Raw genomic sequence first — 12455 nt, forward strand, 5'->3', positions numbered from 1 at the left:
AATGTGCTAGAATAACTTATGAAAGTTGATATAAGTATTGTTCTCTCAAAATGCGATGACACTTGTCCTTTTGTATTTTATTGCATCTTGGAGTCTCATAAGTCATAATTTATTTTGACAACAATGTAAATTGAAATAACTTAAAATTATATGATATAAGCTGACAAATATCTGGTGAAACTTATTCCAAGGCTAATATGATATTGCCTTTTCAAGTATCATAAGTCAAGCTAGCTTTGACAGGAATGTGTGGTTATAATGTATAATAAGCTAAAATAAGCTGACAAATATTGAGCTTTTTGAAATTGACAGCTGTTTTTAATGTATATTTTCTGTCTTTTTAATGTCACATAAGTCGATTCACTTTGGCTGGATATTGATCTAATTTTATGTACATTTTATCTGTTTTATATGTAGATCAGTATGTGACACTTGAATAAAATAAATTTACTATTACTTATTATTATGTACTGTCACCCGAGGGGGGTCACCCCGAGGGTATCACTGTCAGCCGAGGGGTCACCACGAGGGTATCACTGTCAGCCGAGGGGTCACCCCAAGGGTATCACTGTCAGTCGAGGGGTCACCCCGTAAGTATCACTGTCAGCCGAGGGGTCACCCCGAGGGTATCACTGTCAGTCGAGGGGTCACCCCGTAAGTATCACTGTCAGCCTAGGGGTCACCCCGTGAGTATCACTGTCAGCCGAGGGGTCACCCCGAGGATATCACTGTCAGCCGAGGGATCACCCCAAGGGTATCACTGTCAGCCGAGGGGTCACCCCGTGAGTATCACTGTCAGCCGATGGGTCACCCCGAGGATATCACTGTCACCCGAGTACTACTGACAGTAGTATTAGCAAGTATAGCTAAACGTCAATGATAGTATCAGTAAGTGATACAGGTGTTGAGTACAGTAATTGTTGATTGTAGTAAGTGATGACGGTTGTAAGTGTTGCTAGTATTTTTATCTTGTTTATGATGTTTTTGTTATAGTTTAAAACAAGTGGAGAGATTTCCAGATTATTGTGCCTTCGAAATTAGGGCGTTATGATTTCTTCTTTGTTTTATAAAAAAAAGTCAGAAATCATGGTTCCAGGAGTATAAGCTTCTTTAATTAAGGTATTTGACTTACAACATTACATAACGTACGTAGTGACAAATTCTGTGATACCTCTCCGTCGGTTTATAAGGCAACTAATCAGAATAGACCTTACAAATGATTATCTTATTCAGCATTTAATTCCTTAATCCAAATGAATAAAACTATTTGGACTACAAATATGATCTTTATCTAAATGTCACAGATGATGATGATGATGGATTGATAGTATGATGATGTTGATGATGATGATGGATTGATAGTATGATGATGTTGATGATGTTGATGATGTTGATGATGGATTGATAGTATGATGATGTTGATGATGATGATGGATTGATAGTATGATGATGTTGATGATGATGATGATGATAGAATAATGATGATGATGATGATGATAGAATAATGTTGATGATGATGATGATGATAGAATAATGATGATGATGATGATGATAGAATAATGTTGCTGATGATGATGATGATAGAATAATGATGATGATGATTATGGATTGATAGTATGATGATGTTGATGATGATGCTGATGTTGATGATGGAGTGATAGTATGATGATGTTGATGATGATGATGTATTGATAGTATGATGATGTTGATGATGTTGATGATGTTGATGATGGATTGATAGTGTGATGATGTTGATGATGATGATGGATTGATAGTACGATGATGTTGATGATGATGATGGATTGATAGTATGATGAGGTTGATGATGATGATGATGATAGAATAATGATGATTATGATGATGGATTGATAGTATGATGATGTTGCTGATGATGATGATGGATTGATAGTATGATGATCTTGATGATGTTGGTGATGAAGATAGGTTGATGCTGTTGATGATGATGATGATGATGATAGAATAATGATGATGATGATGATGATAGAATAATGTTGCTGATGATGATGATGATAGAATAATGATGATGATGATGATGATAGAATAATGTTGATGATGATGATGATAGAATAATGATGATGATGAAGATGGATTGATAGTATGATGATGTTGATGATGGTGATGATGGTGATGATGGATTGATAGTTTGATGATGTTGATGATGCTGATGGATTGATAGTACGATGATGTTGATGATGATGATGGATTGATAGTATGATGATCTTGATGATGTTGGTGATGATAGGTTGATGCTGTTGATGATGATGATGATGATAGAATAATGATGATGATGATAATGGATTGATAGTATGATGATGTTGATGATGATGCTGATGTTGATGATGGAGTGATAGTATGATGATGTTGATGATGATGATGGATTGTTAGTATGATGATGTTGATGATGTTGATGATGATGATGATGGATTGATAGTATGATGATCTTGATGATGTTGGTGATGATGATAGGTTGATGCTGTTGATGATGATGATGATGATAGAATAATGATGATGATGATGATGATGGATTAATAGAATGTTGATGATGATGATGATGATGATAGATTGATGCTGTTGTTGAGGATGATGATGATGATGATGATGATGATGATGATGATGATGATGTATTAAGATGATAATGGTGTATTACTATTGATGATGATTGACAAGGCTGATGATGATATTCAGTCACGATGAGGATAATGATGATGAAAGATTTGACGATGCAAGAGACAAACCATGCAAATGGTAATTGTATGTATGTGTGTTTATGTATTTATGTGATAAAAATGTCTTTAAAAATAAAAAAAAAATAAAAAATGAAAATAAAAAGTCACAGATTTTATTTTAAACACAACACTCAATGGCTGCCTCGCACTTTTTCTCCCTGACATTACTCTCTTAATCCTATCCTGATGGTAGCTGTTTAAACTGGATTTACAGGTATATACTGTCAATGAAAAAGGTCCATTCTCTAGACTCTGTAGAGAATAACTTATTCTTTTATTGCGTGCATGACAAAATATCCGTGAAAGTCTGAATATTCATCTTCTTTAGATTTGAATTTCACATCATCAAAAAGCTGAATATTAAACCCACAGCTGACAAACGTCGATTCTACATCATCTCGCGTGAGCTTCACGCACGAGAACTTGGCCTCTCCTACCCGATACCAGGTCTGTTCCAGTACACCATTCAGGATAAAATGTCCTCCGCTCTTCAGTAAGGAAGATACATTTGCTGCGTTGCTACGATACTGGTTAAGCGTTTGGGCTGCTGCTTCCAAACAGAGGCTGGAGGTGATAATATCAAACTGATTGACGTCACATCCGCTTCCAAGTGGATCCGCCATGTTGACGTCAATTGGAAAAACATCTCTTACTTTTTCTTTCATCATGCTGTGTCTCTCCAGGACAGTTTGTCTAAAGGTAAAAAAGTTAAGCGATAAAAACGAACGAGCTGTTGGAAAGACTTGTGTATATATGCTGTATACATTCCTTAAGGATTAACGATTGTGTATACTAACGGCGAATTATTTCATAAGTGGTACAACATACCGTGAACATTAAAATAAAAATATAAGATCTATCCTCTCCTCAGTCATACCGAGGTTTAAACAGATTACATTCTGCTGGACACTTATTTCAATAGATACAGTTCGATACTGTTCTGCTACGGTCATACATGTACCTGTTTCACTCAGGCAAAATAAAGTTTATGTTTGAGGTAAACCGACTGAAAACATATGGTAGGTCAGTAAGGACTTATTTTGTTATTTTCAATTCATTTAATTAGCGGGGGGTTAAGAAATTACAGAAATTACGAATTGAATCGATTTTACATTACATTTAAGAGTATTTCATATAAATACATGTAATATGGGATATACGTTTGAAATAGAGAGGTACATGTACCCTAAAGACAATAACAAATTCTGGGCCGTGTAAGTGCATTCGAGTGAAATAAAATTGTAATCGGAGGTTTAACCTAGATTCGGTTCGGGTACCAGAAACAAACAAAACTTGTTTGTTTTGCTGCAGGTAAAACATAGAAATTGATTAAATTGGTTAAGTGGACTACCTCGAATGCTCCTTTCCCAAAACGTATTCTGTGATATTTTCAGTCATTGTTTTGTCACTTTTCCACCAATCATTTAGCACTTTCCTATTTTGTGCGGCGAAGTCGGTGAGATATACGTCATCAACATGGCGGCAGGCACTGATGACGGAGTGTACTGACGGGCCCGTCCCTACGTCCAGTAGTCTGCGTCCCTTCACATCACCTGTGGAACAGCAGTGTTAACATGTCCACTAAGGACAAAGGTCATGTCAAACGTGCATTCGTTCATTGTACATCTTAAAGAGGAATAATGAAAATGAGATGTAGACAAGAATTTCTGAAATTGGAATGTTTTAAGGCACAGGTGGTCTGTGTTTATTTATTATATTTAATTATGATCAGTTATATAAAGCTCTAAAACTAAACTGATCCCGAATTTTAAACATAATTTATCTTCTTTAACGCCATTTTGTATGGCGTTATTTTAGTATACAGACCCATTACATTTCCATGATATTATCTCAAATTTCGATTTTATTTATCAGACACACGCTCGATTATACAATTTCAAATGAGTGTCAATAGTATCGACATCACTGATAAAGAATGTCTGTAACTTTATCATCTTATGCATAAAATAACAATATACAATATATAACCCTCTTAGCAGTACCTAAACAGGGTTCACGTTAATATAGGACATAAAGCCACAGACATTGTAAAAGGCTAATACCACAATAAAAACTGTATGTAACAGGTTATGGCATCTTAGAAATACAAGCCGAACTCGCCCTTCACCAAGGCGGCCGTAGTTCGATTCCCCGATCGGACGTGAACACGTATGGTGTGACCTGCCTGACCACGTAGTTTTTCTCCAGGTACTCTGGTTCCGTCCCACATTGCAACCCCACCCCCGCGCCGACACCCGGGCCAACAAGAGTCATTAATAGAAGTTGAAATAACCTGTTTCATAAACGTTATAAAATAGATAAAGTTTATATTTACATTTCATATAGAAACACTTAAACGTAAAACAGATTTTTCTTTTTACAAGTATTATTATAATAAGTGCGATATATCGCACTGATTTATCAATGAACGACTCGCTCTTTTACCAAAACTACATCAGAAAACTTCTAGCAGTTTAGCCTGCATGTGTGTGTTCCAGACAGTTTAACCTGTATGTGTGTGTGTTCCAGACAGTTTAGCCTGTATGTGTATGTGTGTTCAGCTGGCCGTCATATATTTTAAGTAAAAGTTATTCCCCTTTAATCAGCATTTACTTCTTACAATAACGATTATTTAACTTCAAGCCGCCATCGGACTATACTGTTTTAATTACCGTGTATTTTGAGAGGCTGTTGATATCACAACGGTAGCCAATATAATGACGACTATGACGCCGTATCATACAGCCTCACCAGTCATCTTGATTATTTCTGTTCACATCATTTAAGTACAGTGTCGCGTTTCACTTCCTAGTTCAGTGTGTCACAGAGTTTTGTATTATGTAAAAAAATACCTGAGTGAAATATGTCGTGGTATTTCTCCAGGGCGAACTGTAAGAGGTTGCCCTCGGCGGCTTGACCAATCACAGAGCTGTAAAACGTGTCCATGTACCACTCGGGATCGAACTTCCCAGAGTAATCCACAGTCTTCTCGTCATTAGCCATTTTGTTTACTCACGATAACGATACACATACACTCAGCACTGAATTGTGGGAGATCAAGAAGGAGAGAAGGTTATTTACATAGATAATATAAAGGTTATATATTACACTACAGAAATTGGAAATCAAGTGTCGGATCGTACCGGAAGAAATTTAATCTCATTTTTGTAAATGATCACAGCGTCGTTGTGTTGGTATTGCACTTCATGATAGTTCATTGATAAGGTGTGGTCGGGTGGTGCAGTGGATAACGCACTCGCCTTTCACCGGGGTCAGACTATAAAGGTAAGGGGTTAGGGGTCACATGCCCAACCACGTGGCCGGGCGGTGCAGTGGATAACGCACTCGCCTTTCACCGGGGTCAGACGTATAAAGGTAAGGGGTTAGGGGTCACATGCCCGACCACATGGCTTTTCTCCGTGTACTCCGGTGTCCTCCCACGTTACGATTCCGCGCGCTAACATCCGGGCTAGTAAGAGTAAGAAATGTAATTTGAAGAACTTGTTCCATTATTTTTGTGAGAATTTTATATTATGGATTAAGCTGAATTCATTAAGATAGGAACTGGTAAACTGACTAATTCTGAAAAAAATCATATCAATTGTTTGTATATATTTGAAGCTATCTAAAATAACATCAATGAAGAAAACTGAAAAACTGAAAATAATGTACAGAATATCTTATTGCACCGAGATTTTAGTGGCCTTTGACCTATTTTGTGAAGTGAAGGAGTCGTTCTATTACAACAGAAATAGAATAACCCACCATACAAACATTATTGCCTTTTCCCTCCAATTTAAACCCGATAACCTAGTATATACCACAAGTTTACCACAACTAAAACAAGAAACGTCCACTGACAATTTATTCAATGATGCATGCATTGGTGAGTGTTTACATGGTAATTTCTGTAAGATGTCTTTTGTTTGCAGTACCAAGTTAAATTTTACCCTGGTTTGAGGACTTGGAGGACGTACTTCTCTGGTTTGAGAACATGGAGGACGTACTACTCTGGTTTGAGAACATGGAGAACGTACTTCTCTGGTTTGAGGAGCTGTAGGACGTACTACTCTGGTTTGAGAACATGGAGGACGTACTTCTCTGGTTTGGGGAGCTGTAGGACGTACTTCTCTGGTTTGAGGACTTTGATGACGTACTTCTCTGGTTTGAGAACATGAAGGACGTACTTCTCTGGTTTGAGAACATGGAGGACGTACTTCTCTGGTTTGAGGACTTTGATGACGTACTTCTCTGGTTTGGGGAGTTGTAGGACGTACGTCTCTGGTTTGAGGACTTTGATGACGTACTACTCTGGTTTGAGAACATGAAGGACGTACTTCTCTGGTTTGAGATTATGGAGGACGTACTTCTCTGGTTTGAGAACATGGAGGACGTACTTCTCTTGTTTGGGGAGTTGTAGGACGTACTTCTCTGGTTTGGGGACTTTGATGACGTACTACTCTGGTTTGAGAACATGGAGGACGTACTTCTCTGGTTTGGGGAGTTGTAGGACGTACGTCTCTGGTTTGAGAACTTTGATGACGTACTACTCTGGTTTGAGAACATGGAGGACGTACTTCTCTGGTTTGAGATTATGGAGGACGTACTTTCTGGTTTGAGAACATGGAGGACGTACTTCTCTGGTTTGGGGAGTTGTAGGACGTACTTCTCTGGTTTGGGGACTTTGATGACGTACTACTCTGGTTTGAGAACATGTAGGACGTACTTCTCTGGTTTGAGAACATGGAGGACGTACTTCTCTGGTTTGAGGAGCTGTAGGACGTACTTCTCTGGTTTGAGACCATGGAGGACGTACTTCTCTGGTTTGGGGAGTTGTAGGACGTACTTCTCTGGTTTGAGGACTTTGATGACGTACTACTCTGGTTTGAGAAGATGGAGGACGTACTACTCTGGTTTGAGGACTTGTTGGACGTACAACTCTTGTTTTAAGATTTGGAGGACGTACTACGCTGGTTTGAGGACTTGGAGGACGTACTACTATGGTTTGAGGACTTGTTGGACGTACTACTCTGGTTTGAGGATTTGTTGGACGTACTTCTCTGGTTTGAGGACTTGGAGGACGTCCTTCTCTGGTTTAAGGACTTGTTGGACGTACTTTACTGGATTGAGGACATGTTGGACGTACTACTTTGGTTCGAGGACTTGTTGGATGTACTACTCTGGTTTGAGGACTTGTTGGACCTACTACTTTGGTTTGAGGACTTCTTTGACGTACTACTCTGGTTTGAGAACTTGTTGGACCTACTACTCTGGTTTGAGGACTTGTTGGACGTACTACTCTGGTTTGAGAACTTGGTTTGAGAACTTGGTTTGAGGACTTGTTGGACGTACTTATCTGGTTTGAGGGGTTATTGGTCGTACTTCTCTTGTTTGAGAACTTGTTGGACGTACTTCTCTGGTTTGAGAACTTGTTGGACGTAATACTCTGGTTTGAGAACTTGTTGGACCTACTACTCTGGTTTGCGGACTTGTTTGACGTTCTACACTGGTTTGAGAACTTGTTGGACGTACTACACTGGTTTGAGGACTTGTTTGACGTTCTACACTGGTTTGAGAACTTTTAGACGTACTTCTCTGGTTTGAGGACTTGTTGGACGTACTACTCTGGTTTGAGGACTTGTTGGACGTACTACTCTGGTTTGAGGACTTGTTGGACGTACGTCCCTGGTTTGAGGACTTGTTGGACGTACTTCTCTGGTTTGAGGACTTGTTGGACGTACTTCTCTGGTTTGAGGACTTGTTGGACGTACTACTCTGGTTTGAGGACTTGTTGGACGTACTTCTCTGGTTTGAGGACTTGTTGGACGTACTTCTCTGGTTTGAGAACTTGTTGGACGTACTACTCTGATTTGAGTACTTGGTTTGAGGACTTGTTGGACGTACTTCTCTGGTTTGAGGACTTGTTGGACGTACGTCTCTGGTTTGAGAACTTGCAGGACGTACTTCTCTGGTTTGAGGACTTGTTGGACGTACTTTCCTGGTTTGAGGACTTGATTTGAGGACTTGCAGGACGTACTACTGTTGTTTGAGGACTTGGAGGACGTTCTACTCTGATTTGAAGACTTGTTGGACGTACTACTCTGGTTTGAGGACTTGTTTGACGTACTACTCTGGTTTGAGGACATGTATGACGTACTACACTGGTTTGAGGACTTGTTGGACGTACTACTCTGGTGTGAGGACTTGTTGGACGTACTTCCCTGGTTTGAGGATTTGGTTTGAGGACTTGGAGGACAAACTACTCTGGTTTTAGGTATTGGAGGAAGTACTTCTCTAGTTTGAGGACTTTGATGACGTACTTCTCTGATTTGAGGACTTGTAGGACGTATTTCTCTGGTTTGAGGACTTGTTAGACCTACTACTTTGGTTGGAGGACTTGTTGGATGTACTACTCAGGTTTGAGGACTTGGAGGACGTACTTAACTGGTTTGATGACTTGTTCGACGTACTACTCTGGTTTGAGGACTTGGAGGACGTACTTCTCTGGTTTGAGAACTTGTTGGACGCACTACTCTGATTTGAGGACTTGGTTTTAGGACTTGCAGGACGTACTACTCTGGTTTGAGAACTTGTTGGACGTATTTCTCTGATTTGAGGACTTGTTGGACGTACTTCTCTGATTTGAGGACTTTGTCTGAGGACTTGCATGACGAACTACTCTGGTTTGAGGACTTGTTGTATGTACTACTTTGGTTTGAGAACTTGTTTGACGTACTTCTCTGATTTGAGGACTTGGTTTGAGGACTTGCAGGACGTTCTACTCTGGTTTGAGAACTTGTTGGACGTACTTCTCTGATTTGAGGACTTGTTGGACGTACTTCTCTGATTTGAGGACTTGATTTGAGGACTTGCAGGACGTACTTCTCTTGTTTGAGGACTTGTTGGACCTACTACTCTGGTTTGAGAACTTGTTGGACGTACTACTCTGGTTTGAGTACTTGGTTTGAGTACTTGTTTGACGTATTACTCAGGTTTGAGGACTTGTTGGATGTACTACTCAGGTTTGAGTACTTGGTTTGAGGACTTGTTTGACGTATTACTCAGGTTTGGGGACTTGGAGGACGTACTTCTCTGGTTTTAGGACTTGTTGGGCGTACTATTCTGATTTGAGGACTTGGTTTTAGGACTTGCAGGACGTACTACTCTGGTTTGAGAACTTGTTGGACGTATTTCTCTGATTTGAGGACTTGTTGGACGTACTACGCTGGTTTGAGGACTTGATTTGAGGACTTGCAGGACGTACTACTGTTGTTTTAGGACTTGCAGGACGTACTACATTGTACTCTGATTTGAGAACTTGTTGGACGTATTTCTCTGGTTTGAGGACTTGTTGGACGTACTACCCTGGTTTGAGGACTTGTTGGACATACTTCTCTGGCTTGAGTAATTGGTTTGAGGACTTGCAGGACGTACTTCTCTGGTTTGAGGACTTGTTGGACGTACTTTCCTGCTCTGAGGACTTGATTTCAGGACTTGCAGGACGTACTTCTGTTGTTTGAGGACTTGGAGGACGTTCTACTCTGGTTTGAGGACTTGTTGGACGTACTACTCTGGTTTGAGGACTTGTTTGACGTACTACTCTGGTTTGAGGACATGTATGACGTACTACACTGGTTTGAGGACTTGTTGGACGTATTACTTTGGTGTGCGGACTTGGAGGGCGTACTTCTCTGATTTGAGGACTTTGTTTGAGGACTTGCATGACGAACTACTCTTGTTTGAGGACTTGTTGTATGTACTACTTTGGTTTGAGAACTTGTTTGACGTACTTCTCTGATTTGAGGACTTGGTTTGAGGACTTGCAGGACGTTCTACTCTGGTTTGAGAACTTGTTGGACGTACTTCTCTGATTTGAGGACTTGGTTTGAGGACTTGCAGGAGGTACTTCTCTGGTTTGAGGACTTGTTGGACCTACTACTCTGGTTTGAGAACTTGTTGGACGTACTACTCTGGTTTGAGTACTTGGTTTGAGTACTTGTTTGACGTATTACTCAGGTTTGAGGACTTGTTGGATGTACTACTCAGGTTTGAGAACTTGTTGAACGTACTACTCAGGTTTGAGTACTTGTTTGACGTATTACTCAGGTTTGGGGACTTGTAGGACGTACTATTCTGGTTTGAGGACTTGTTTGACGCACTACTCTTGTTTGAAGACTTTGAGGACGTACTCTCCTAGTTTGAGGACTTGGAGGAAGTACTACTCTGGTTTGAGGACTTGTAGGACGTATTTCTCTGGTTTGAGGACTTGTAGGACGTACTCGTCCGCTTTAAGGACTTGTTGGACGTACTACTCTGGTTTGAGGACTTGTTTGACGTACTACTCTTGTTTGAAGACTTTGAGAACGTACTTCTCTTGTTTGAGGACTTGGAGGACGTACTACTCTAGTTTGAGGACTTTGAGGACATACTATTCTGGTTTGAGAACTTGTAGGATGTACTACTCTGGTTTGAGGACGTACTTCTCTGGTTTGAGGACTTGTTAGAGGTACTGTCCTGGTTTGAGGACATTGAGGTCATACTACCATGGTTAGAGGACTTGTAGGACGTACTTCTCTTGTTTTAGGACTTTAAGGACGTACTACTCTGGTTTGAGGACTTGTAGGACGTACTACTCTGGTTTGAGGACTTGGAGGACGTACTTCTCTGGTTTGAGGACTTGTAAGTGGTACTTCTCTGGTTTGAGGACTTCTTGGACGTACTTCTCTTGTTTGAGGACTTCTTGGACGTACTACTCTGGTTTGAGGTCTTGTTGGACGTACTACGATGGTTTGAGGCCTTGTTGGACGTACTTCTCTGGTTTGAGGACTTGTTGGACGTACTACGCTGGTTTGAGGATTTGTTGGACGTACTACGCTGGTTTGAGGACTTGTTGGAGGTACTACGCTGGTTTGAGGACTTGTAGGACGTACTAATTTGGTTTTAGGACTTGGAGGACGTACTTCACTGGTTTGAGGACTTGTTAGAGGTACTGCTCTGGTTTGAGGACTTCTTGGACGTACTTCTCTTGTTTGAGGACTTGTTGGACGTACTACTCTGGTTTGAGGACTTGGAGGACGTACTTCGCTGGTTTGAGGACTTGTTGGACGTACTTCTCTGGTTTGAGGACTTGTTTGACGTACTTCGCTTGTTTGAGGCCTTGTTGGACGTACTACGCTGGTTTGAGGACATGTTGGACGTACTACGCTGGTTTGAGGACATGTTGGACGTACTACGCTGGTTTGAGGACATGTTGGACGTACTACGCTGGTTTGAGGACATGTTGGACGTACTACGCTGGTTTGAGGACTTCTTGGACATACTTCTCTAGTTTGAGGACTTGTTTGACGTACTACGCTGGTTTGAGGACATGTAGGCCGTACTACGCTGGTTTGAGGACTTGTAGGACGTACTTCTCTGGCTTGAGAACTTGGAGGACGTACTTCGCTGGTTTGAGGACTTGTTGGACGTACTACGCTGGTTTGAGGACATGTAGGACGTACTACGCTGGTTTGAGGACTTGTAGGACGTACTTCTCTGGTTTGAGAACTTGGAGGACGTACTTCGCTGGTTTGAGGACTTTTTAGAGGTACTTCTCTGGTTTGAGGACTTCTTGGAGGTACTTCTCTTGTTTGAGGACTTGTTGGACGTACTACTCTGGTTTGAGGACTTGTTGGACGTACTACGCTGGTTTGAGGACTTCTTGGACAT

At 40.6% G+C, this 12455-nt stretch overlaps 4 protein-coding genes across 4 annotated transcripts; all 4 read right to left on the reverse strand.

The window, feature by feature from the left end:
* Positions 1 to 2844: 2844 nt before the first annotated feature.
* On the reverse strand, positions 2845 to 5817 carry LOC110456662 (indolethylamine N-methyltransferase-like). The gene is made up of 3 exons (XM_021507564.1): positions 5600 to 5817; positions 4099 to 4300; positions 2845 to 3440 (listed from the first exon to the last, which is right to left on the reverse strand). The coding sequence occupies exons 1-3, from the start codon at positions 5748 to 5750 to the stop codon at positions 3014 to 3016; spliced, it is 780 nt and encodes a 259-aa protein (XP_021363239.1). The 5' UTR covers positions 5751 to 5817; the 3' UTR covers positions 2845 to 3013.
* Positions 5818 to 6686: 869 nt separating this feature from the next.
* LOC110456582 (uncharacterized serine-rich protein C1E8.05-like) lies at positions 6687 to 7313 on the reverse strand. The gene has a single exon (XM_021507442.1). The coding sequence runs from the start codon at positions 7311 to 7313 to the stop codon at positions 6687 to 6689; it is 627 nt and encodes a 208-aa protein (XP_021363117.1).
* A 786-nt stretch (positions 7314 to 8099) lies between these two features.
* Positions 8100 to 8893, reverse strand: LOC110456729 (putative protein TPRXL). Its single transcript, XM_021507688.1, has 2 exons — positions 8609 to 8893; positions 8100 to 8552 (listed from the first exon to the last, which is right to left on the reverse strand). The coding sequence occupies exons 1-2, from the start codon at positions 8891 to 8893 to the stop codon at positions 8100 to 8102; spliced, it is 738 nt and encodes a 245-aa protein (XP_021363363.1).
* Positions 8894 to 12071: 3178 nt separating this feature from the next.
* On the reverse strand, positions 12072 to 12455 carry LOC110456805 (stress protein DDR48-like). Its single transcript, XM_021507811.1, has one exon. The coding sequence runs from the start codon at positions 12453 to 12455 to the stop codon at positions 12072 to 12074; it is 384 nt and encodes a 127-aa protein (XP_021363486.1).

Source organism: Mizuhopecten yessoensis, unplaced genomic scaffold, assembly GCF_002113885.1.
Source record: "Mizuhopecten yessoensis strain PY_sf001 unplaced genomic scaffold, ASM211388v2 scaffold161, whole genome shotgun sequence".
Lineage (NCBI taxonomy): Eukaryota > Metazoa > Mollusca > Bivalvia > Pectinida > Pectinidae > Mizuhopecten > Mizuhopecten yessoensis.

What these genes read in the sequence shown, in the direction of transcription:
- LOC110456805 (XM_021507811.1), bottom strand. Translation starts at nt 12,455, where the DNA reads ATGTCCAAGAAGTCCTCAAACCAGCGTAGTACGTCCAACAAGTCCTCA.
- LOC110456729 (XM_021507688.1), bottom strand. Translation starts at nt 8,893, where the DNA reads ATGTCCTCAAACCAGAGTAGTACGTCAAACAAGTCCTCAAACCAGAGT. An exon ending in CAAGTACTCAAATCAGAGTA is followed by an intron (nt 8,553 to 8,608) that starts GTACGTCCAACA and finishes TCCTCAAACCAG; the next exon opens with AGAAGTACGTCCAACAAGTC.
- LOC110456662 (XM_021507564.1), bottom strand. Translation starts at nt 5,750, where the DNA reads ATGGCTAATGACGAGAAGACTGTGGATTACTCTGGGAAGTTCGATCCC. An exon ending in CCACGACATATTTCACTCAG is followed by an intron (nt 4,301 to 5,599) that starts GTATTTTTTTAC and finishes GCTGTTCCACAG; the next exon opens with GTGATGTGAAGGGACGCAGA. An exon ending in TTGGGAAAGGAGCATTCGAG is followed by an intron (nt 3,441 to 4,098) that starts GTAGTCCACTTA and finishes TTTTACCTTTAG; the next exon opens with ACAAACTGTCCTGGAGAGAC.
- LOC110456582 (XM_021507442.1), bottom strand. Translation starts at nt 7,313, where the DNA reads ATGTTCTCAAACCAGAGTAGTACGTCATCAAAGTTCTCAAACCAGAGA.